General features: G+C 40.0%; 1 protein-coding gene across 4 annotated transcripts in view; it reads left to right on the forward strand.

The window, feature by feature from the left end:
- Nucleotides 1-17926, forward strand: part of si:dkey-246g23.2 (solute carrier family 66 member 2) — a 77316-nt gene extending 59390 nt beyond the window's left edge. For all 4 annotated transcript variants that reach the window (XM_034684674.1, XM_034684673.1, XM_034684672.1 and 1 more), the window contains exon 5: nt 12991-17926. In XM_034684674.1, the coding sequence (XP_034540565.1) occupies nt 12991-13165 (175 nt within the window). In that variant the 3' untranslated portion in view covers nt 13166-17926. The remainder of the gene's footprint in view (nt 1-12990) is intronic.
- Nucleotides 17927-23477: the final 5551 nt, after the last annotated feature.

Consider the following 23477-nt stretch of genomic DNA (forward strand, 5'->3'; position numbering starts at 1 on the left):
AAGCAAGTTTAGCTCAGTAAGTAGAGCAGGCGCCCCATTTAAAGGAGCTAGTCGTCTTCACACTGGTCATCGGTTAGATACCTGGTCCTAGCATGATTCGGTGCAGGTCATCCCTCACCCTCTCTCCCCACATTTCTTGTCTCTATAAAGCTATCCTACCAAAATAAAGGCAAAACACCCCAAAATGATCTTCACAAAAACAAACACTAAATATTTTGTTGAAATGGAACCTCTGAATATTTAAGCAATGATTTAATTTGACATTTTGGTTGATATAGAGTGTGAAAATGGTCCGTCTGTCTTAATCTGCATGTTAAACCAGATAAAGAATTTTAGTTTCAAGAGTATGCACTGAGATGTTAGTTAAACAACCTCAGCCGATGTTGTCAGTATTTCAACAGCTGACTGAGCACAGAAAATGTATCTAATTAATCAATCATTAAAGGCTCCTTGCATCCATTTTCAAACGTTCACTTCATTTAAATTTGATATATTTTGTTGGAAGTTTAAAAGGAAAAGTTTGAACATGCAGTTACTTCGGTTGTTGAAAACTAAAGCTGATGCGTAATTTGTGCAAATAAACTGCAGTACCTCATGTGTCCACTTCAGGCTGACATACTGTAAGTGGACCAGTAAGCTAAAAGCCAACCTCAACTCCACTGCTTTGCCTGTATGATCAAAATAATGGTTGAGTCAGCATTTCCAACAAGGCACAGAGTAGACTTCTGGAAAGTTTCAAAACCTTTGGAAATAAGTTTGTATCAACACCAGGATGCTCCTAATGCCAAAAACCTTTTTAAAAGGTCAGCATATGTGTTCGACAACAGGACCTCTTAAAGGATCGGTTTCGGTTCAACAACAATGTCTCCCACAAATCAACAAAGTGATGGCAGCTATTTCTCCTTGGCTACTTGTGGATTGCTTCAGGAAAAACTGAACTTGCTTCCTCTTCATCACCAAGCAGAAAGAGAGTATGTGCCTCACAATGATGACTGCTGTAAAGTTTCTAGTCCATGTCATGTCTGAGCAGACTCAGTGTCAATAATTGGTGTGGTTGGAGGTGTAGAAAGAGAGATATGTCAACCCTGTGACCATACCTAACGCTGATGTCACTGTGAGCTGATGACACCATGAGCACGCTGTATACATCCATGTTTAATTGGTGGCATTATTTTTCTTCTTTGTCTTTTTAGCACATTGGCGCTTTTCGTGAACAGTATTGACAACAACTCTGCCTTTGCAGGTTGTCTGGTATATTTATTTTTTTCCTTTGTGTGAGAACTATGAGCCCCTTCTTCACTGCACTGTGAAGACAAGACAGTTAAGCCTCTGTTCAACTCAGGGTAATCGTAAAGCACTCTGAGACATAATGATTGGGCAGAGTCGTTCCACCAATGAGCCGGCATCAGAGGCAATAACTGAGACAGAATAACGTCACTGTAAACTATCAGATCCTGCAGGGACGTTTGTTTGCGTGTCTGAGTGTGTCTGTGAAAGTTTATGCCCGCTTGGTGAATGCTTCACTGCTCTTTGAGGACTAAAGAGTGAAACTGTGTGCATATTTATGTTATTCAGACATTTTTTGTGACACCGGAGCTCAAATCATGACACCAGGGCTGTGACGACTAACGTAAAACTGATATGTCTGCTCACCTTTTGTAAGCTAGCTAGTAATACAGTAATAAATCAGAGTTTACAAAGTTTAGTTGTTGTTACGTTACAGTTCATAATTTTACTTGGCTGTAAATCAATACATGACCTCATCACCCTGCGCCCTGATAAAAGTTGTCTGGACAAAGAAAAGTAGGATGAAAAAGGAGATCTGTGTTCATTCATTTGCACGTGGGGGTGGGTGATGGTGCTCATGGGAAATGCAGTCTAGATCTCTAGGAGAACACTACAAATTTGTTCAAAAGAGGTCACCAGAATCATCACAGCATGAAAACTCCTCACTGTGCCTTTAACAAAATCTGGGGTTCTGCAGAATTATCAAGCTTCTTTCTATTAACAGATATTTGGCCACATGTCCTCTGCTTACTTAAGAGGGAGACTCAGTCAGTGTGATTGATTTAAACAGTGGTAAAGGAATTAAGCATTAATTCTAAGACTGTGTGCCTAATAGTTATTTGAGGCCTGTGACATTTTGAGATGCATTAAGCAATTTGGAAATATTTAGGACGTGAAATCACTAAACTGCACGCAGCACACTCATGTCCTTTTAACTCTCTGTCCCTCTCTCCCTCTCTCAGCCTCTCTGTAAATGTCACTCAGGCCTGTTTCCTGTGTTAGTGTTGAACTCGTCCACTCCAGCTGCTTAGTAGAGCTAATAGCCGACCTGACAGCACTCGTTCAATACCCAGCACAATTACTGCCCGGCCCACATATGGCACCGCAATCACACTGCGCAATCAGACCCCCCTCTCTCTCTCTCTCTATCCATCGCCCTCTCCTGTCCTGTCACTCTCCAGCTATCAGGGGGGTCTCGATCATCACACAGGTCGATTTATCACCCGCTGCCCGGCTGCACTGTCATCCATCTCTCATAATTTTCTTTTTACCTCCACCCTCCTCCATCCGTCTCCAGGATCCTGTCTTTTCTTTTCATCCCTGAAGTACGCAGTTCAACATTTCACCCTTTCCTCTCTCACCTCTGCCACTCGGCTCAGATGAAGGTGTCAGGTCAGCGTTAATCGATGAGTGACTGAACTGAGTCACCCTGAGTCTCTCTGTGTGTGTGTGTGTGTGTGTGTGTGTGTGTGTGTGTGTGTGTGTGTGTGTGTGTGTGTGTGTGTGTGTGTGTGTGTGTGTGTATGTGTTCTGAAGAGAACGTGAAGAAAATGAGAAGTATCTTGGTTTGCATATCATGTTTTTCTTTTCAGCATTTCTTTGTGTTTTAAGTGCAAATCAACAGAGACAGGCGCACATACTAGCTGAGATGTGTGTGCGTGCGTGTGTGTGTGTGTCCAGTCATTCAGTCAGTCAATAATCTCAATCGATATCATAATAACTCCTTCTCCCTGTGGACGCTCAAAGCCTCGCTCAGGACCAAGTTCAATTGTTTGTTCTTCGTGTCTTTCATCACCTGTCAGTTAAGCTCCACGTCACATGATAAGAGGAATCTCAGCCAGATGGAGCTAGCATGACAAACAAAGTCTGTCAATGTGTGTGTGTGTGTATGTGTGTGTGTGTGAATCTGTGTTTCTTCCCGAGATGAACGACCTCAAACTGGTATTTTGTCTCCATTCTGCAGCGCTGCAGCAGAGGCAGCTTTGGTACAGATGACCCGCCCTCCTTAATTACATTGTTAATGATTCATCCTCGTTAATGATGTTTGTGTCTCTTGAGCAAAGAAATCAGCCAAAGGGGAGAGCAGAGAATTTAGAAGGGTGAGGGAGGGTGAGGGCGAAGGAGAGGAGGGAAGGTTAAGCAGAGGCAGGGAGAGGAGGAGAGAAAGAAAGAGGCTCAGGCAAGGAGAAGTGAAGGTCGGCAGAGCAGGTGATGTGAAATAATTAAAGATGAGGTTTTTTTAATGCCCCCTTAATTTTTTGAAAATTCCCCCTTAATATTCTTAGATACAACGTTTTCAAGCTTTTTCTGCTCCCTTACCTCTTACCGGTTTTTGTTCTCCAATAATGAGGATGAGCATACTGTGAAGAAGCCCTCATCCAAATATGTGTGCTCTACTGATAAGCTTCCTAACCAACCCAAACAACATTTCAACCTTAAGACTCAGACTTCTGTAAGTGAGCTGCAGGTGAAGACAACACTGATACCTACCCTACCATGCCGCCTCCAATATTCCCCACAACCTAGGTAGATAGATGTTCAGGCAAACTCAGCACATCACAGACTGAGGGTATCCAGTGAGCACCTCCCTTCAGCAGTGTTTTAACAAGTTAAGCTCACCATTATGAACAATGGTGCAAAAAAAAATATTTTGATATGATACATGCCTTAAGATGTTCTTCAACTGTAGGAATTTTACCCCAGAACTAGGGACTGCTTGGGGGTAGTACTTTCCAAAGGTCCAGGAACTTTTCTGATTGGTAAAGTAACTGTAGTGTTTTTATTTCACCTGCAGTCCACAATAACATCACATACAACTTTGATTCACTTGATTTTTCTTTCTTGAATTTTTTTTTATTTGTTCTATCTTTTTTGTGTCCATTTCTGTTTGTTATATTTACGAAACCAGCTCTGTGTCTGTTACTTAGTCCTTATTGTGAAAAATCATTAAATATAATGTACAAAAAAACCCAAACCGGGATTCATTTGAGTTGAATAACAGTCATCTTCCCTGAGCATACCACAAATGTGTCTCTGTCAGCTCCCGGTGTTACGGTTTTAAAAGTGACCCTGTGAACCGGAGACTTTCAGCTGAACGTGTCAGTGTTTGTGGAGTTTACACAGCTGTTGAAACATAGAAAGAGTCCTCGGGAATGCATCCTAGTTTAGATTTTTAATAAAATTTCAAAATATCCACATCAGATAAGAATCATCTAAAGAAGTTTGTTAGGGATGCATTCAGCTAAAAGCCGCCAGTTAACAGGGTCGCTGTTTAAACTGAAACACCGGCTGATCACTTTAAGTGATTTTAAGGCTGTGTTGAAATCGTTTTGCTATCCGGGCTTGTCTCCTTCCAAGTGTTGAGTCAGTGAATTACATTTGCAGTGCGATATGTGAAGTGCAATTACTTTTTTTTTTCTCCAAACGTCACCGGCCTGATTTGCACAATCTTCCCTCGACTTCAGCCCGCGGTCAAAATGTACACAACAATGGGGCCACAGGAACCATTTAGTTCCTGGAAGAGTTGTTCTAGGGTCTAAAAGTCCCCGGAACTTCTGTTCTAAATGCACCTTTTGACTTTCACTAAGCTCTCTGATAAAGAGGATGTATGCACTTTTAAATAAACATGTTATACAGGTAAACTTAGGCAGATGGGTTTTCTTGCCTTTCCCTGTGAACGTGTACATTGTGTACATTGTCTGTCTTTGATATCTGCATCTAGCATCACAATCACAGCAGACATTTCCCCTACTGGAGAGAGTTGATGGTCTCTGCACTCAGATGAAAAAGTGAAACAAGAGTCTGCAATCAACTAAAAGTAGCTTTACACTTTTGAAAAGCTCACCTTAAAAATCATCTCATATTCTCGATTTCTAAAACAGGGGAAAAGGCAAAGAAAAACCTGAGACTTAGTGAAACAGATGAGTGTTAGCAGTAGATAAAGCAATGCAAAAGAAGCTGCCAGAAAGAACAAATTAGAGATCCTAAAGATTTCAGTTTATCAGAAAGTTAAACTTTATCGAGCTCATAAAACAACTAATAAAACTTTAAAGGAAATATTAATGGTGGCCATTAAATCCTTGGCAACAAAGACATCTCCCTCTTACTGCTCTTCATCCTGCACATTCGCTCAGTCAAACTGCTGACTCGTACACATTTTACCCTGATCTGTGTTGTTATTGGAATTGATTTTAATGCACACATTTAACTTAAAACTAAAGTTGTCTTTGTTGATTTACCACGCAGCTTTAGCTTTATCTGTTTCACCTATGGTGTGTTGTGGTGCATTTATATCTATTTTGAATGCATTTCTTCATCTGTGTGAGTTGTTTTTGTCTCTTGGCTTTGAGTTGAACAAGCTACTTTCTGATAAAATGTCACTTTATTAGTGTAGTCTACCATGGACTCAGTAAAGCTGATAAGTGTCTCAGAGTTTATTCCCTTTGCAGGGAGCAGAGGTGCAGAGTAAAGGCAGTGACAGGAACGATAAAAGTAAAGATGACAGTTGTGTGGGACAGTGGAGAACAGAAGAAAGTGGTGCTGTGTAAGAAAAAGATGAGCAGAGAGATGAAACAAGGATTCTGAAGTTCAACAAAGGGACCTCTCTGAGGGGAAAAAACTCCAGTGAAACTAAGAGAGAACCTTCCTCTGAGGACAACAGGAAACTTAGAGAGAGAGGAGAAGAGTTCAAATTCTTCAAATACTTTTGGAGCAGTTCAATCAAACCCTGGAGTGTTTACCCTGAAAGTTGAAAATGTTTGGGGAGCAGAACACAACAGTGAGACTCAGATGAGTTGGTAACAAGCCATCCTTGGCCGGTCTTTGGAAGGAGGAGACAGATTGCTGATACGGTCTGATGAGGATAGATACGAGCTGGAAAAAAGTTTGACCAAAGACAAAGAAAACAAAAAGCTGGGTGTTGACTGAAGTAGATTGGTTCACTTCACTCTTAGTGCTGATCTGTTCAAGCTTTGGGTTTAAATAAACACAATCTTAACAATAGTTTTCTGAAGGTCTGAGGCCTCTGAGGAAACCAGGGAGGAAATAAGGATAAGGATAAAACATTTAACATCTAAGAGGAAAACCAAACTAAGTGATATTTTATTCAGAAAAATACATTTTCAAACTAAATTGTTCTTCTGGGATCAATAAAGTTCTCTGAATCTGAATTTTCTTAACATCAGCAAAACAGCAAAACCTCCAATCAGACTGATTATTTTATTAAGAAGAATGTTATAAGAACAGTATATCCGACAAGACACAGCCTGTTTTTGGGGGGCACCTGGAACGGGAACCTGTTCTCTTCAAATTCATGAGTATGAACCAATGAGTGAGAAAAGATTTTTTTAAAAATGATGTAGCTGGTCTGGGCATGGAAGTAGTCACTTGCTTCTTTGAGCGCTATCTGCTGGGCAAAATACAGTAACACATGAATACACCCCTCTGCATGTTAGGGCCTGTTTCCTTTAACGCCCTTTTTTGCCCCCGCAACCTCAGTCTCAGAGCGCTTCTCACATGAGCTGTTGGTTTCGAAAGTTGTCATCACAGAGCGTTTTCAGCTCCCTCAGAAGTGACTGTTAGGTCTGTAATACATTTCTCTGTAAGCTTCATATTCGCTTTCTTAAACACATTTGATCGTAATTGTGCCGTAGTGTTAGCATGGAAATGGAAATTGTACCTCGAAAAAAAGTAGCATTGGGACTTTCTCCTCCGTACAGACCTCTGCCTGTGTTGTTGACAAAGTTGATATCAGAAGTCCCGCCCCTTCTTTGATTTTGATTGGTTGGCGATGCAGAAGTGAGAAGTGACATTAACGAGCACAGTGGTGTTGGTTTGTAAAGAAGATGGGTGATGCCAGCATAAAATGCTGTTCAAGTATCAGGCCTTTATTCTGGGACATTGATCGTACAGGTGTATCAAACACAGCCCACTTTCTAGTTAATAGATAAAAAGGCTTTAAAAGTCCCATTGATACAGATATTTTTATGGTACTTTTTACTTCAAACAAAGTCCGAAATATTCTAAACGAGTATCTGTGATTAGTTTGTCGGATTGGATTTTTTTCTAACACAATAATAGGAACTGAAAATCCAGGAGAAATGGCCAAAAAAGAAAAAGATGTTTTCAGGATGTTGGAGAGGCTCGTCAGTAACTGGCAGAATTTATTATCTTGGTGGGGGGACATTAAAATTTGAGGAGCTCATTGGACATGAAACTAGTACACAGCCCTGAGTGCTGGATGACTCATCGATATATTTCTGTTGTCTCAAGATATAATCTCTTAAGAATGTTATGTCATCAGGAAGCCAGAAATACCTGCACACCGGTGATGATCAGCCAAAGACATGTGAGAACAAATATCAACAACTGCTTTGTTGTCAGGGGGAGTTTTAGTGCACACACACTTCTGAATGTTAAAAACTAATGTAAAGTTCCCCCTCTCCCTCCTATTCTAACCCCAGGTGCTGCTCTCACTGCAGCAGCAGGGGACTGAGCTCACCTGAGCCTGATTGACAATGAGGAGCAGAGTATAAAGAGCAGGAGGGGGGAAGCAGTCAGGGCCAGTGGGCCTTCAGCTGTGTCTGTGCGCAACAGCTAACAATGTCTACCTATCTGTCCATGTCTCCACTGGAGAGATGATTGAGCTAACAGGCCCACTATGTCACCATGAATACATTTGAATCATAAAAAAAGTGAAACTTCTCCTTTTTGGATCACAATTTGGCTGAAATTGTATTTTGAGTTCTTGTAAGAGACTTCTGGTTTGTGTTGATATTAACGTTCCCTCTGAGTAAAGCGGTGCATGTTATTTCTTTGCTGATCTCATCCTGTACAAGCAAAAGTTGTGTTTTCAAACCAAAACTCACATCCTGCTTTCTTTTACCAGTCAAATATATCACTCACTTCAAGAAATGTCTTTAAAGAGGCTGTAAACGGCATCCTCTGACAGCTTCCTCATGGTAATCAATAAAGGAGTGATCAGTGTTGTTGCTGATGGTCTCATTTGCTTTTGTACGTCATGAGGAGGCATCAGTATTAATTTCAGCCTGTTCCATAACTCATTAAGAGCTACTCACAGCGACTTTAGTATCATCATGTGCTGAAGAAATTTAACAAATCCCTCTAGGGCCCGATGTTTCCACTTTTTGACAGTTAATCATGTTATTAATGAGCGCATCAGAGCGGATGTGATTGCTCCTGAAGGACTCCAGATGTGCAGCCTGACTGTCCTCTCTTTTGTGAGAAGAACTTTCATTTATCTCTTCCAGCTCTCCTGCTCAGCTCCTGTTAGCAGCCTGCGTCAGTCTGGGTTATCACTTTTAAATGCTTCCTTCTGTATCTGGATTGAGAGCATTCACAGATATGATAAATAATAATGTGCTCAATTATCTGCCATGGTGAATGTGTTTGCTGCATATGTTTGGGTTCCTCCTTGGGGCCTGCAGGAAGCCGAGGGGAGAGTTGGGAGTTTGGCGTGACTCTGCAAGTAGAGCCCAAGGACAGCCCAGGACAGATGTCCCCAAAGTCATTACAGCATGAACCCCCAAATGCACTCATCATCTCTTTCTGTCTCACTGAGCTCTGCTCCCTCTCTCTCTGGTGGTTTTGCCATCGTTGCTCTCTCTCTCTCTGCCTGCATGCAGAATGAGTGCTGTCCTCTGCAGCCTCTCTGTGTCTGTCTCCTTCCTGCCCTTCCTCCCTCAGCCCTCTGACCCTCACAGCATGTCTCAGGGATAACTGATGGTGCTGCTGCATCCCCGTGCTCAGTCAGCCCTAATAAAAGACAGATTTAAACACGTCCCATTCATACCTATGGGAGTTCACAGTCCAGAGAGCAAGATGAAGAATAAATGCTGTTTCCTAAATAACATCTCTGACAAATCATTCTCTGATGTCCCTGTGTATCAGTCCTACATGAAAGTTGAATTAAAGTCCAGGTGAATTTTTTTTAACTGGTCATGAACAGACTGAAATTAAAAGCATTTCCTTGGTATGATCTGCAGAAGCAAAAGAAACAATCAGCAACAAGACCGAAGACTTCTATACTGTTATCTTTAATGACCGTAACAGCTGTGAGAGGCCGGCATCAGACCAGACGACTGACTGCAGCTGAAGAAAAACCTGTTTAATTTTTTCATTTGAACAGTTTGTAGAACATCAGACAGATCAAAGAAAGCAGGATTACTTTTTCGTGTACAGGGAAAGATGAGGTATAAGAGGTATGACTTTGTCCACAGGGGGCGCCAAAACCGACACAAACGGGAAGTTCCTCAAAGGAGCTTTAACCGGTTCATCCTGCTAAATGTTACCCCTAAGATATGTATGAAATGTTATCCAGGATTCAGTTACTACATGACTTTGTTTCTGTTCTTAACTCTAAATCTACAACTGTGAGTAACAGTGTTTTAAGTTTTTCGATTTGTATAATATCATGAAATTTAGTTTGTTCCAGGTCTGATTGCAATGCTCTGCTGGTGGCTTGAGCTTTATTCTTTCTCAATTTCTCATGAAGTATTATTTTTTTTACATAACTGTGCGTTTTTCTGAATCTTTTATCCTTTATGTTTGTAGTCTTTCCTTGATTTCTGTTTCCCCAAATTTGAGCTATTTTCTTTTGCGCTCTTACTCAAGGAAAAGTTACCCTCTAATCTAATCGAAAGTTTATTGTGAAGATGACAAGCAAATAATCATAAAACAGACTTAAAACCAAGAATGGATTTGGATCTTTGAGGACCAAGATCAAGGCATAAAATCAAGACCATAATTGAGTTCAAAATATTTGTTTTCAGGCAGTTTTGCTGCTATGTGAAGTACTTCATCCCACTTTTTAATCATATCTAATTTATATATCTCAATATAAAGAATAGACTTCAAAAATAAACAACAGAAACCAATTGTACATTAGTTTGTTGTGTTTGTTTTTCTGAAGGACAGATGGATTGTAAGGAGATAACAGTTGAATTAGCAACTTTATGTTTATTTTGAAGTCAACATACCTATCTTGAGTGAGGACAGAAAAGAGGATGAGGAGGGCATGAGGGCAGAACACATTTTTAAAGTGTCAGAGGGGGTGAGAAATAAAAGCATGAAAAAGGAATAATAAAGGGAAAAAAACTGATTGAAGATGAAGATAAGACAGAGAGTGGAGGAGCGGAGGAAGCAATGATCCATGATGAAGAGTTGCCTGTCTGCGCTCCATCTCATGCTTCCTGTAAAGTTTCAGAAACTCCTCCAGGGTTTGGTGTTGGCATCAGGCCGCCGGCGTGTCAGAGGACTCGTGTCTTCTTCGAGGTCTTTCTTCTCCGCCTCTGTTTCTGTCAGACAGACGTCTTTGTGCGTCTTTCTCTTCCCTTCACATTCTCTAACTGTGTGATCAATGGGTAGTTTACTTCACCTTGTTCATTGATTTCTTTTACTGCCTTCCCGCTGTTTCTCGTACAGCAGGAACTAAATCAAGAACAAAACGTTTTGAAAAGTCTGTGAAGTGATGGCAGGTGAAAGCTGGAGGGGAGCAGCGCGCTGCTGGTTGGCTTTAATTTATTTTTCTAAAAACAGAAAAATTGCACTAAAAATTAATAAAGAAAAACAAAGTAGGTGGATATGTTAGGAAACATGCTATGTGCTTTAGCTGGTCATCAGATAAAAAAGACTAACACCACTCTCATGTTTAAACTATATGTTTGTAGATCAATCAGACTGATTGATTAGTATAAACTTAAGAAGCATCTAGATTGGAATGGAGGGAAACAGTGGACTGTGTAAAAAGAGAAACGACATGATAGCTACCAAGAGTTGAGGCCAAAATATTGGGAGCGCCCCCTCCTGACTGGCTGCAGTATTGCTCACAAAAAACTCTTCCCCTCCATGTTGACATTGGATATGTTTTTTTTAAATAGTTTTTAATTTTAATAATTGACTAACCATCAATTATTGAAACAATAATCCGAAAATCAGGAAGTTAATTCCAGTTACTCCAGTTTCTTATTTAACGATCAGCTTCCACAACAGGCTGCTCTTTCCTCTTCAGCATTGAGGTCATTTTCTGGCTAGGTGCTGTTTTGCTCGTGCCATTCTCATAGCATAGATAGTACAGAAGTGAGACATCTTACTCCTCAGCAATTTAACTCCACACATGTTCACACGCAGCACAACTAGTTATCAACTATTAAATGCATCAGCAACTAACGTTGGCATAGATTTTTGACAACTATGGCAATGAGTCATTGCATCCCTATTTGCTGGTCATTTCTAGAGACAGTAGGAGCTCCCAGTCTGTAAACTTGTCCTGTGGGAGCCAACAGATGGGCATCAAGCACAGTGATATCCCACATTAAAGTATGTGGATGATCTTAAGAGAGATGCAGGCACAGAAAGTACTGGCTGGCTACCCAGATGCACAGAGGATTGGGATAAAACCAAGCAAATAAGGGACATGGGTCGAACCACAAAACTCTAAAATCCAGTGTTACATTTGGCAGCTATTTTGATATGAGAGGTATTTAGCTGATGTCACCCTGGTAGCTTGTAGTGGCTCTGTCACTGGCATGCATCGATAAAACATCAATGGAAATGAGAAATATGTATGAAGGCTTGTGAGGATTTGTACCTGTGGTACACTTGTTGCAGACAAGTGACACAATTAACACTGCACCCCTCAACTGATTCAGTCTGTTGCAGGAATGCATGCTTGTGTTTTGACAGATCAGGTGTACAGTGAGGAAAATATCCTTGACTTTGAATGTCTGACAGCCCATCACTGACATTTCAGTCACTAATTTGGTAATTTTTGTTAATGAAATGAACACTGATCAAATTAAACTTCAAATGTTCTCAAACATGGTTTTTGTCATTATAGTTAATAATTTGATGCTGATTTATATCCAGTTTCATTTCTTTTCTGAGAAGTTAAGTTTTGATTTGATGCTATAAAAAGGAGAATAACACCATGATCGACAGTTCTGCAGACACATGAAAAGTTCTGTCCCAGATTATCAGAGATGAGTCATTGGACTTTGTTTAACCATGTGTGTCTGCTTCAAACTGACACCAGAACCTGTTCTGCTGTGGGCTGGACCCACCTGGAGGACCTTTGACATTTTATCAGAATCAAGTGTGTGCTTTAGTTAACAGAAGGGATTTGTTGATTCTGTGGCTCCACCGGCCGATCTCTGCTCCACAGACTGGCTCCAAAATCATCAACAACACAAAGTGTCATTGCCTGCTGGACTGTTGGCCTAGCTTTGGTAAATGGTCAAAAAATAACAACCCCTCTATACAGTAGAACATAAAGTCTGTTTAATCAGCATTAAAATAAGAATAAAGACTATATGTTGATTTATGAGAGGGTCATGTTTGGTGTATTTTGGGCTTGAACAGGTGACTTCAAGCAGCTTTACTGGTTTCCTGGCAGCTCATACCTGCCAACAAATAACTAGGCCTGTCAAAATATCTAGATGTTATCACTGCAGAATTGTATTCATCTAAATATAATTAAGATACATCATGTTTATTTGAGCTTTAGAGGTTCATATTTTGTCGTTGAACGGAGCCAGACCTGCTGTTCTCCTCTGCTGAGCTTTTTTTTTTTTTTTTTACCAAATTTAAAAATATCTCTTTTATGGTGAACTCTTAAATTCCGTCTCCTCCCATATTTAATGTGTGTCCCTGTCTCTGTCTCTGTCTCTTGTGTCTCTGTTGCTTCAGTGTGAAGATGGTGATGCTGTGGACAGCCGGCGACGTCTTCAAGACCACTTACTTTGTGATGAATGAAAGCCCGACTCAGTTTGCCGTTTGTGGCTCAGTTCAGATCCTAATCGACGTGGCCATCCTACTGCAAGTCCTCTTCTACACCCCGGACACACGAGCTAAGCTGGGCTGATCATGGCCTTTGCATTGGGCAGCTTCAAAACCAGGGCTCGTCTCCAAAGTCTAATCATCAAGGCTTTTAAAGAAACAGCTGCAGAGATGATGATGGAATAATGATGGGACTCATTTGGTTCCAAGAATCTGGAGAAATCTGAAGTCAGTTCATATTTTTTTTCCTCGTTAGCCTTGATTTGAAGTATTCTGTCTCATGAGTTCATGCAGATCCAAATTTTGTACCTTCCAGTGCAATTCGCCTCAAACAAATTACCGACAGCAGCATTTTCTCTCTCGCACTTGAAACCCCTTTGCCTTTTACATTTTTAAAGCGATAAGGATGCCTTTTTGTGCATTCTTATTATTTTATACTATTTATTTGTTCTTGGATGCTGGACTCGGGTGGACATGGAAACATTGCTCACCCTGGCAGCTCACTCACAGCAGAGCTGTACTGGCAGCTGTTACAACCGGTCCTGCACCGGTAGCCCTCACACTGGAATCTACTGCCTGATTGATGAGCCTCCCACTTCTCACTTCACACCTCACAGGACTGGTCTCATGATGCAGAGTGTGTGCGTAAGTGTGTGTATGTGTTTGTCCGCAAAACTTGCTTGTTTTTATTTTTTCTGCAGCTGAAATTGATTTTAGCCGTCGGCGTCCAGTGCAGAGCAAAGGCTCCAGAACATACACTGAGTCTGCGTAACCATGCAGGACATCAATCTGTTATCGCTTTGCTTTGTGGTTTCATTGATGAGCAAAGAAGGTCCATACAAACTTTATAAAACTAATGACAAATTGCACAAACCTCAGTCACAAACACTTTTGGACACGTCAGACTGCAAGTCAAAAGACTGCAGTATGAGTTATACTGAAAGTTTGAGCCATTGTTGCATCTATTAGACTAAGCCATGTCCCATCATTTGATGTTTCTGTGATAACTTTTGCTCCTCTAAAAGTCTCAAAACTTGTTTTCAAGACACTAACTATGAAAGAAAGGCACTTGGTAAGTAAGTAATCATCACATCTATACACTTTGAGAAATGTTGACATAAATCAGTTTTTGACCTTTTGTTCAACCTAGCTCAAAATCCTTTTGTTAAAAACTTTGAGAATGAAATGACCAATCTTCCCTTTTCTGAAGAGATGAGAAGAGTGCTAAAGTAGTTTGGGAATGATATGAACAAAAAGAGTGAGACCATTTATGATTTCAGAGAGGGCGAGGTAAGATCTCAAACCACTCTCCCTTTAGCCAAAAGAAAACATTCAATTCCTTTCTGACCCTCTCTTATCATAAAATAACTTTTGAATAAGCCGTTATGAATGTGAGATTTCTCTTTCATATCATGAGCCTGGTGCTTTCTAAAGAAGTAAACAAACTTTAAAGCTTCCTCACTCAGCCAGAGCTGCCTCGTTACCAGAAGAAGCCTTTTAAAAAAGAGCCATTACAGAAATATTCATCCATTTCAGCCTGTGAATACACAAACAAATATTCTATTCAGAATTTGTGTTTTTAATCAAGAACTAATTTAGCTTGACTGTCTCAAGGGAAGTGCTTCTCTTAGTTCTCTGAGTTAATTCTTGATAGTTTCCTCTTACTAAAGTGCTGCAGGAAACAAATCAGTGCCAGCGGCTGATCAGTAGTCAGAACAGGTTCTTTTAACTTCTCCCTCGGCTCGAGTTAATTAAGTAATAAATCTGCTGCACCTGCTTCTGGACCACCAGTTACTCTTTTAACTTAGCAGCCAATCAGTGTATGTCTGTTAATCTAAACCCCTCTGTGCTCAGGTTCTCCTTACCGAACACCTTTTCATATTACACACTGCAGAGGTTATGGTTTGCATCATACAGATAACGTCTTCCTGCAGCTGCCAGTGAGCTTCAGTATACCTCAGCCTCATATTATCTCTCTGTATGTCAGTGTTATCTTGTAAACAAGCATAAAGAGGGTTGTATTTAACTCTGACCTTGGTTTTCATAATCTGACCAAGAACAAGGGTCCTCTTTCTCTCAAGTCTAGCTATGACATAACTTCAGGTTTTTTAATCAGTGCCTCAATATTCAAGGAAATACATTTTTCTGCTTCATTGCATGAATTAAAATGAGAAGCTCTTTCATGTCCGTACAGTAAGAACAAAGCTACAACTAGCAGCCAGTTGGCTTAGCTTGACATAAAACCTGGAAAGGGTTGGCAGCTAGCATCATTCTCTTAAAAGGTAACACAACCTGCTAACCAGTGCCCCTAAACAGGTCCTGGAGTAACAGATCCTGGTGTTGAAATCTGTATATAGTTTACAGTTTTGAACCTTTTTAATGTGCAGACCTGGCAAACAAGAAATAAAATATCAGTATTAGTGATCTTAAAGTAGCCTCAATTTTTTACACTGTGAAGCCTTTGTCATTCTGATTGCTTACAATAAAAACAAATGTTTTTATCTCATCCTGGTGAGGTGAAAACCCTGAGTTCAACCTCTGTCTGGCAAGAGATTCCAGGCACTGTCTCTTTAAAGACCCCCTCCCTCCAAGCCCACTTTCTCCGTATTAGCCAGCGCTCTGGAACCTATAGAATGTAAACATGTCCCTGTTCTTATCTGTCAGCCATTCCTCTAATCACCCAAATTTTTGTATTACTCCTAGGCTTTATGTCACCTTAATAGATCCCCAAGTTCAATGTGTATGGGTAAAGAAATGATGTGCATAGAACAAAACTGCCTTTCAACCAGGCTATGTGGTATGTTGGGAACTTTAACACAGGTCCTAGTGGGGATCCCTTTGCTTTTGCAGCCAGCCTCTAGTGGCCACTTGAAGAACTGCAGATTTTTGCACCTCTGCATTGACTCCACTTTTCAAAACCATAGGTTGGTGCTTGATGAAAGACTGAGCTCTGAAGACTGAGGGATTACTTAGACATACGTTATAAATTCAATATATGAATGTCTGGAAAAATGGAACAACACATTCATTCCTCTCTAAGAGTTGCAGCCAAGCTAGCTGTTAATGTCTATTTCCTGCCATTATCAAAGCTAATGGAAGCTAAGCTAACAGTTTGAGCTGAAGCTTGTTCACTGCAAAGACATGAGAGAGGTATTAATCAACCAACCAATCATCTCAAATGTATAACCAAAAACTATTATTTCACATTAATCATCTACTGGAAAGTGTATTTTTTTATTATTATTATTGGCATTTAAGGTAAAAAGATGATGCAAAATTCAGAAAAGAGGCGCAGTCTTTTATTTTGTATGTGTATCAATCATAACGCCTGAAAGATGAATCGTGTAATCTTAATGTTTATGTATGAGTACATATGAAAACAACATGCATATCTCAAAGGAAATGTTTGAATATAAATATGTGATTGATGAATGCACTCTGCCAAATATATATGAGCCTATGAATCCATGAATACTGTTCTGCTGGTGCAGTAATATTAAGAGTAGAGTGACATTTATACAAGTGCTCAGGTTGCTATTAGACTTCTGTGACGTGCAGCTTCATTGTTCTCTGACCTTCCATTGTGTGACTCTCTACATGTGGGTACACATACGTTCTTCAGTTATCTTACCTTTTACCGCTGGCAATATTGTGTTGAGGTATATGTGTCTTATCTCCTGTTCCCCTGCTGCATACCACAGTTGTATTGCGTTTGCATTATTTCTGTATTCTATAAGCTCTTATCTTCAGATGCGTATCTTTATTTCCTGTTCTCAGCCTGGGACTGAACCTCCCAGGATTTAGCTTAACATTTAGGCTCAATGTTGCCTTTTCCTCTCAAGGGCGTGTGGACAGATTAGCACACAGACTGCTGGGCTGTGATAATCCCTCAGCCTGATTCACATTGTGGTGAATGCACTGACTGCCTCTCCGGTAACACAATGATAGAAAAGGATTTCTTTTTTCAATTCTAAGGAGGAGAGGGCTTGATTGTTGCTTTTTAACACATGCAAGATGAACCGTAATCTGGAATATAAGTCGCACCATAAAACGCAGTGAGTTTTTGGGGAATGCCCGCAGAGTAAAAAGGATTAAACTGTATTCCTGCAGGAAGACTTTCATTCATCACTCAGAAATGTGCTGTTTTATGCAGATGTGTAGCTCTTCTTTGTGGAGACTTGTGCCACTGCCCTCTGCTGGCCTTTTCTTGTCCTAAACGGAGAAGTCTTAATTATGTTTAACCACAGTTTTCTGTGCCTGGCCATGTGCCCATCATGCTTTAAAGAAGTCACTTCCTCCTTCGAGCGCCATCTTCTGTAGATATCCGTGTGATGTTTGTGTTTAATGTTGTACAGACAGCAAAGTTTACCAGAAACAAATTCTCTGAATGTGCACTCTAACCTGGTTAATGAAGCTGATTCTGTTTCTGGAAAGAATATAGTAACACTACAGAATACCTCTCTGTACTTCATACCGGTATATTGGTCGCACCGGTGAAGGACACAACTTAATTTTTAGATTAATTAAGGGAATTAAAAGTGCATCTTATACACCAACTTTTAAGGTTTATGTATTTTTATAAACATGGATAAATTGATAACCACAATTTATGCTTCACAGATACTATTTCTATTTTTTCCTTTGATTGTTCATGTAGAAACCAAAAGTAAATGCTGCCTGTAAAGCATTATAAAGTACAAACTGCTCAGAGGAATAATTTAAGGTCTGTATCAATCCACCCACTGCCAAAGAAAGTGTTATTGTGCGAACTGTTTCTACCATCTGATGACAACTGTGTGAAATATTTATCATGTTACTGTCTCAAATATAAAGTATTTATATTTCAGCATGTGGTCTTGTGTTGTTACTGTTTTGAAATGGATGCATGCCTCAGGGTAAAAAAAAAAAAAATTAACACTGACATTGGAAAAGAAAAACACACTCTGCTGTGAGCCCAGCAGGCTGCTCCTGTTACTATCGGCTGAGTTTGACAACATTTCTACCCAAAATCTGATCTGGACCTCATAGGACCTCTTTGATTTAAAGCCAGCTTCAAAATGGAACATCAGCTCTGAATCATACAAGGATAAAAATATGCTTTTATGCACCAGTGTATATGTCCCTCTCTGCTACAGCTACCAGAAAGCTTTGATACAGAGTGTGTGTGCGAGCTGTCCTGGGAAAACCTTGAATTCCTCAGTTTGAAAGGATTGGGAGAATACCTGTGCAGCAAATGAATCATGAAAAGACTGAGGCTGAGCTGGATGGGGCCTGCAGCTGGACTCCAGAGGAGGTGGATGATAAGTACAGGTCAATTAAGACCTGTGTTGCTTCAAGGCTTTAATCCCCTCTGGCTAATGCATCACATCACAGACACACACACACACACACACACACACTCACACACACTCACAGATGCAAGGCAAGCCCTCTGAACGTGAAGGCAGGGCGGCTCTGCAGTATGGGTAGTGAAATATTAACACAGTTACAGTAGATAATGGGCGATTCTTGATGGATAATAGATGAGTTGGAAAAGGACGGACAGTGTGCGGCACCTGTTGCTGCCTCTGCTCTACGTCCTCACCCAGCTCGTTCATCCATTAGTAATAAGTTGAATACTACCCAGGCTGGAGCTTCTGTGTACCTGATGTGAATGTCTCATACCTGTACCTGTGCCATATAGTAGTTAAAGGACGCATAGCTTTACCTTTGAAATATTGAAGATAATTTACAGTAAATCTTGCTCATAATGGAGCAATTTGGCTGCTTGCCATCTTCTGCCTTCCTGTCTTTCTTTCCACTCATCCATCAGCTGATCATCCCACACGTCTGTCCATACACTAGATTCTGTTAATGATTAATGAGCTGGGCTAAAATTGTCCACCTGCACTTCATGTCCGAGATGTGCTGTGCTGTCCTGCTGCTGCTGCTGCTGCTGCTCCCTTTATTAATGATGGAGTGTCATCATGATGTGAAAGAGAATAATGTGCACTTTTTATCTCCATGCAGCATTTGAAACTCCCGTTCACAAGCAAACCAATTTTAGTTAGTACAAGACAAAGTGTCACATGTGTATCCGCCTTGTAGTACAAAAACCATCTTTCACCACATGTTAGATAAAAATGGACTCACGCTTTTCTAGTCCTTCTGACCCGTCAAAGCGCTTTTACACTACTTGTCTGATTCACCCATTCACACCAAATTTACCCACTCATGGTAGAGGCTGCTATAGTAAGGGACCATCAGTATTAGCTAATCTCATTGGTACACATTCACACCGCTGAACAATAGCCAGAGCAATTTGGGTTTCAGTGTCTTCCCCAAGGACTCTTCGGCATGTGACTGCAGGAGCTGGGATCAAACCGCCAACCTTTCAACTGAAAGTAGACCTACTCTACCCGCTGAGCCACAGCCACAGAGTAATTGATGGACAAAATCAAACCGGTTCAACACTTCACTTTTTCTATACTGGTGAAATAACATATAATAAGAAGTTAGACGTTACAAGGTGGAATAATTGACAAACAGAAGTAGGTTACCTTAGCTGGAGAAACATCATGTTAGTTTTGAATAGCGACATAGCGTATGTCTATTGTAGGCATTGGTTTACCCCCAGAGCAAGATGGTAACATAGTAAGTAAACACTCTCCATGTGATAAACTTCAGGATCTTTAACTAATCCTAAAGGGAAGTAGAGGTAAGCTTTAGTGCTCTTAGCATCATGAGATACTCTCCAGGATAAGGAAAGGCACCGTGGACCAGGTAGATATAAGTACCATCAAAGTCACATCGCGCAAATTCCCTGCTGACTTCAGTGAAGTCAGCTGCTTACTTGGAATTGATAATGATCTAAACCTCAATACCTTATTTATTTAAATGGCTTTGCTTTTTGCTCATGGAAAGATGGGAGGTTTTCATCTGACCACTGTTTGTTGACTTACGTTTCTAAAGCTGGAAGCTACATCAAGAAAGTCACTGATATGTTAGCCCTGTGACAGGCAGGCGACATGTCCAGGATGTACCCTGCCTCTTGCATCTTGATGTCCAAGCCATCAGTACCCACACTCAAGTTAAGTCAAGAGTCCTGCAAATCAGTCCAGCTCCTGGACTTGAGTTCAATAACACTGCTGTTAGTTAATGACTCTGTAGGGTTTGTTAGTGTCATTTTATTAAAGTATTAAAGAGCTACTTTCCTCCAACAAAATGTGTCCCCTGCCTTCAAAAACAGATAGCCAATAGCCCGCACTAAACTCCCACAGCCCAAAATAGACAACTGCAATCAATATTAACTTGCTGAACAGCTTCAGTGGCACTATTGTTAACATCAATCTTACAAAATAATCTGCATAACTGTTTAATAAATTAAGAACACAACTACACCCATTTTAAACACAATGTCAGAACGGCTTATCAATCAATCAATCAATCAATCAATCAATCAATCAATCAATCAATCAATCAACCAATCAATCATGATCCCCACTAGCTCTCTCAGAGTTCCATATTTTCTAAGTTATTATCTTATCTTAAGTTATTTTAATGTTTTGATATTTTAGTCTTTTATTATCTTAGAAATGTATTTTACTTTGGTGATTTTAATTTCCTTTTTTGAGTACTAACATCTTATTTTATACCTCCAGTGTTTCCTCATTAAGATATTATGAGAGCGTTTTCTCAGTTCGTTCAGCAACTTCTTTTTATTTGATTTATTTATTTTATTTCTATTGTTTTTATTACTATTGTTGCATATTGTTTTCTTAACCTTAGGATCATGGGATGGGTTTGGGGTCGGGGCTTGGGGTGGGATATGTTTCTTAATTTATTCTATTTTGAAGCTGTTTTTATGTACAGCACTTTTTGTTTCAATGTCATTGTATGAAAAGCGTTTATAAATAAAGTCTGATTGAAGTCTGATTTACACCAGAGGTGACACTGATGGGTTTTAACACAGGTTTATTTTCCTTTGTTCTCATACTGGAGCTCTGTTAGAAAACACAAAATAATTTATTGTTGTTGTTGTTGTTGTTGTGTTTAAGTCTTTATCGGCACTGTAGATGTTTTTAAACTTGACTATTTGTGAAAACTTGATGTTTGTGAAGAATACGTTTTGGAAACACTAATTTTTTTCTATTGTCCTGTTTTCCGTTCATGTATTTCAAACTGCCATCTGCAGCAGCTTCAATGACTTCTCATCAAAATTTCATTTCATCCCTCTGTCGAATAACCTCACACTTTGTTATCAACAACATCCAGATGTGTATGTTTTGAAAAATTCTCATCAATCCCCCCATCAAGGCAATACGGAAAAAACCTCCATCTCTCTCTCCATCAGTAGCTAAACTAAAGACACATTTTGTTTTGTCAGTGTGGCCATATCAGCTCCCATTTTCTTCCTTTGATAACGGCAGAGTCACGACTAATAAAAGGAAAAATGAGCAGGGCGCAGAGCGAGAGAAAGATCAACGGCAGATGATCCTGTATTTATAGCTTCAGGTAAGCAGCAGAGCCACTCTGAAAGCTCTTCAGCTTCAGAAAATCATCTCTTTCCTTGTCATCAAAGCCAATAAAAACATCTCACTGCTCACTTCTAGTGTTTGAATTGACCTTTGACCCTCTCTATAGTCAAAATGTGAATGACGGGATAAAGAGAGGACTGAATGCTCTGAGGGAAGGACAAAACAGATGGAGAAATGTTACAGGATTCTGACAGTCTTTAAATCCAGCAGGGTTCAAGGTGTGAGGGAGACAATCACTCAAAATGTAGAAAACAGGCAACAGAAGTGTTCATATGGAGAGGTGATCAAAGGGTTAACGGTGGGGACAAAACATATAAGGCACACGAGGGGAAGACAGTGCATCTCAAACTATATGCTTTTGGGAAATGTAGCGCATCCAGATGGCTGTGGGCTCCGAGCAGTCTCACGGTCCCACAGTCCAGGACAGTCAGCAGCCCCAGGCACGTAGTGACAGACCCCGCACAGCCAGACAGGATCAAACTCGCAAGATGGATGAGTTTATTCTGAGGTCACAGGCTGCAGAGGACAGAGGAGTGCAGGGAGGAGGAGAGGAACAAAGTACCCAGAGGGGGAAAGAGTGAATCACACTCAGGTGTCTTTAAAAAACAGGACGTTTGATGATGACAAAATAAAGACGTGTTTTCAATCTGACAACAGGACTCTTACAGAACTCATATTATTATATTCTAATAGTTTTCAAAGTGTCCAATTTGAAGCTTTCACGGTTATTTGAAGCTTGTTACATAACAACTAGGAAGTCAGTGTTATATTGCATGACTTTACATAACAGCGCTGAAGTGCCCTGATGCAGAGACCTTGTGCATCTCTCATGTATAGGGGCTGTATAGGCAGCGGTGAGCACATCAAGGGAATTAACTGCTGAAATGAAGGTAGAGAATCCATCAGAGAGAATCGTTCTGCACACCTGCAGGATAACGCTGCCTTCTCCTTCTCCACATCCAGGTTCAAAACTTCCCCTCCATCACACAGAGTATAGAAGTTTAGATGTTTGTTTGATATATTCATCTTTCAGTTATTCAGATAGTTTCAGCAAGAAAGTTATAAGCTATTCTCATGAATATTTAAATACAAACAGTCGATTAAATGATGATGTGTTGTGTGAAATGTATCACTCGCTGTGATGAACCCACCGAGATTAATGACCCCACGCTGAAACTCCCTCAGCTCTCCTGAGATTAGCCCTTTCAATGGACCGTGTGTAAGATTTATGGGCAGAACAGGAATATAGTATTCATACTAGGGATGTTCCAAAGCTGCTCAGTTCTTCATTTACACAGAAATTCAAACTAAGAGACAAGTCTAAAAGAAAGAAACACTCTGAAAGCAGTCAGAATTGAACGCTTTTATTTAACATAACGGTAACACTTTATATTAACTACACACTTTTAAGCATTAGTTAAGCATTAATTAAGCATTAACTAATACTTTACTCATCATCTGTAAAGCATTGTTCATACATTAATACTCATTTATATATCATGTACAAACACAGTTATAAATGTTTTATTATTCATGAATATGACTCTCTATAATGTGTTAACTAACTCTTTGTTCATACTTTATAAATGATGGATTCACCAAATACAAATGAGCTATTATGGTCATTATAAACCAGTTATAAACACATTTACAGGTTATGATTCTAACATTTAGTAAGGGTTAGTGAACACCTTATTACATAGCAAATTATGATTAATTAAGGTAGTCACAAAGGACTTATAAGCTGCTTGTTCATGGTTTTGTGAGCTGATCTAAAGTGAGGACTTTTTATTCTTTACAAAGCATTCATTAATGAGATTTAAGACCAGCAGCACCTTAAAACACAGAAGTCACAGATATTGATTCAACAGAATAAGGAAA

Source organism: Notolabrus celidotus, chromosome 6 (genome assembly GCF_009762535.1).
Source record: "Notolabrus celidotus isolate fNotCel1 chromosome 6, fNotCel1.pri, whole genome shotgun sequence".
Classification (NCBI taxonomy): domain Eukaryota; kingdom Metazoa; phylum Chordata; class Actinopteri; order Labriformes; family Labridae; genus Notolabrus; species Notolabrus celidotus.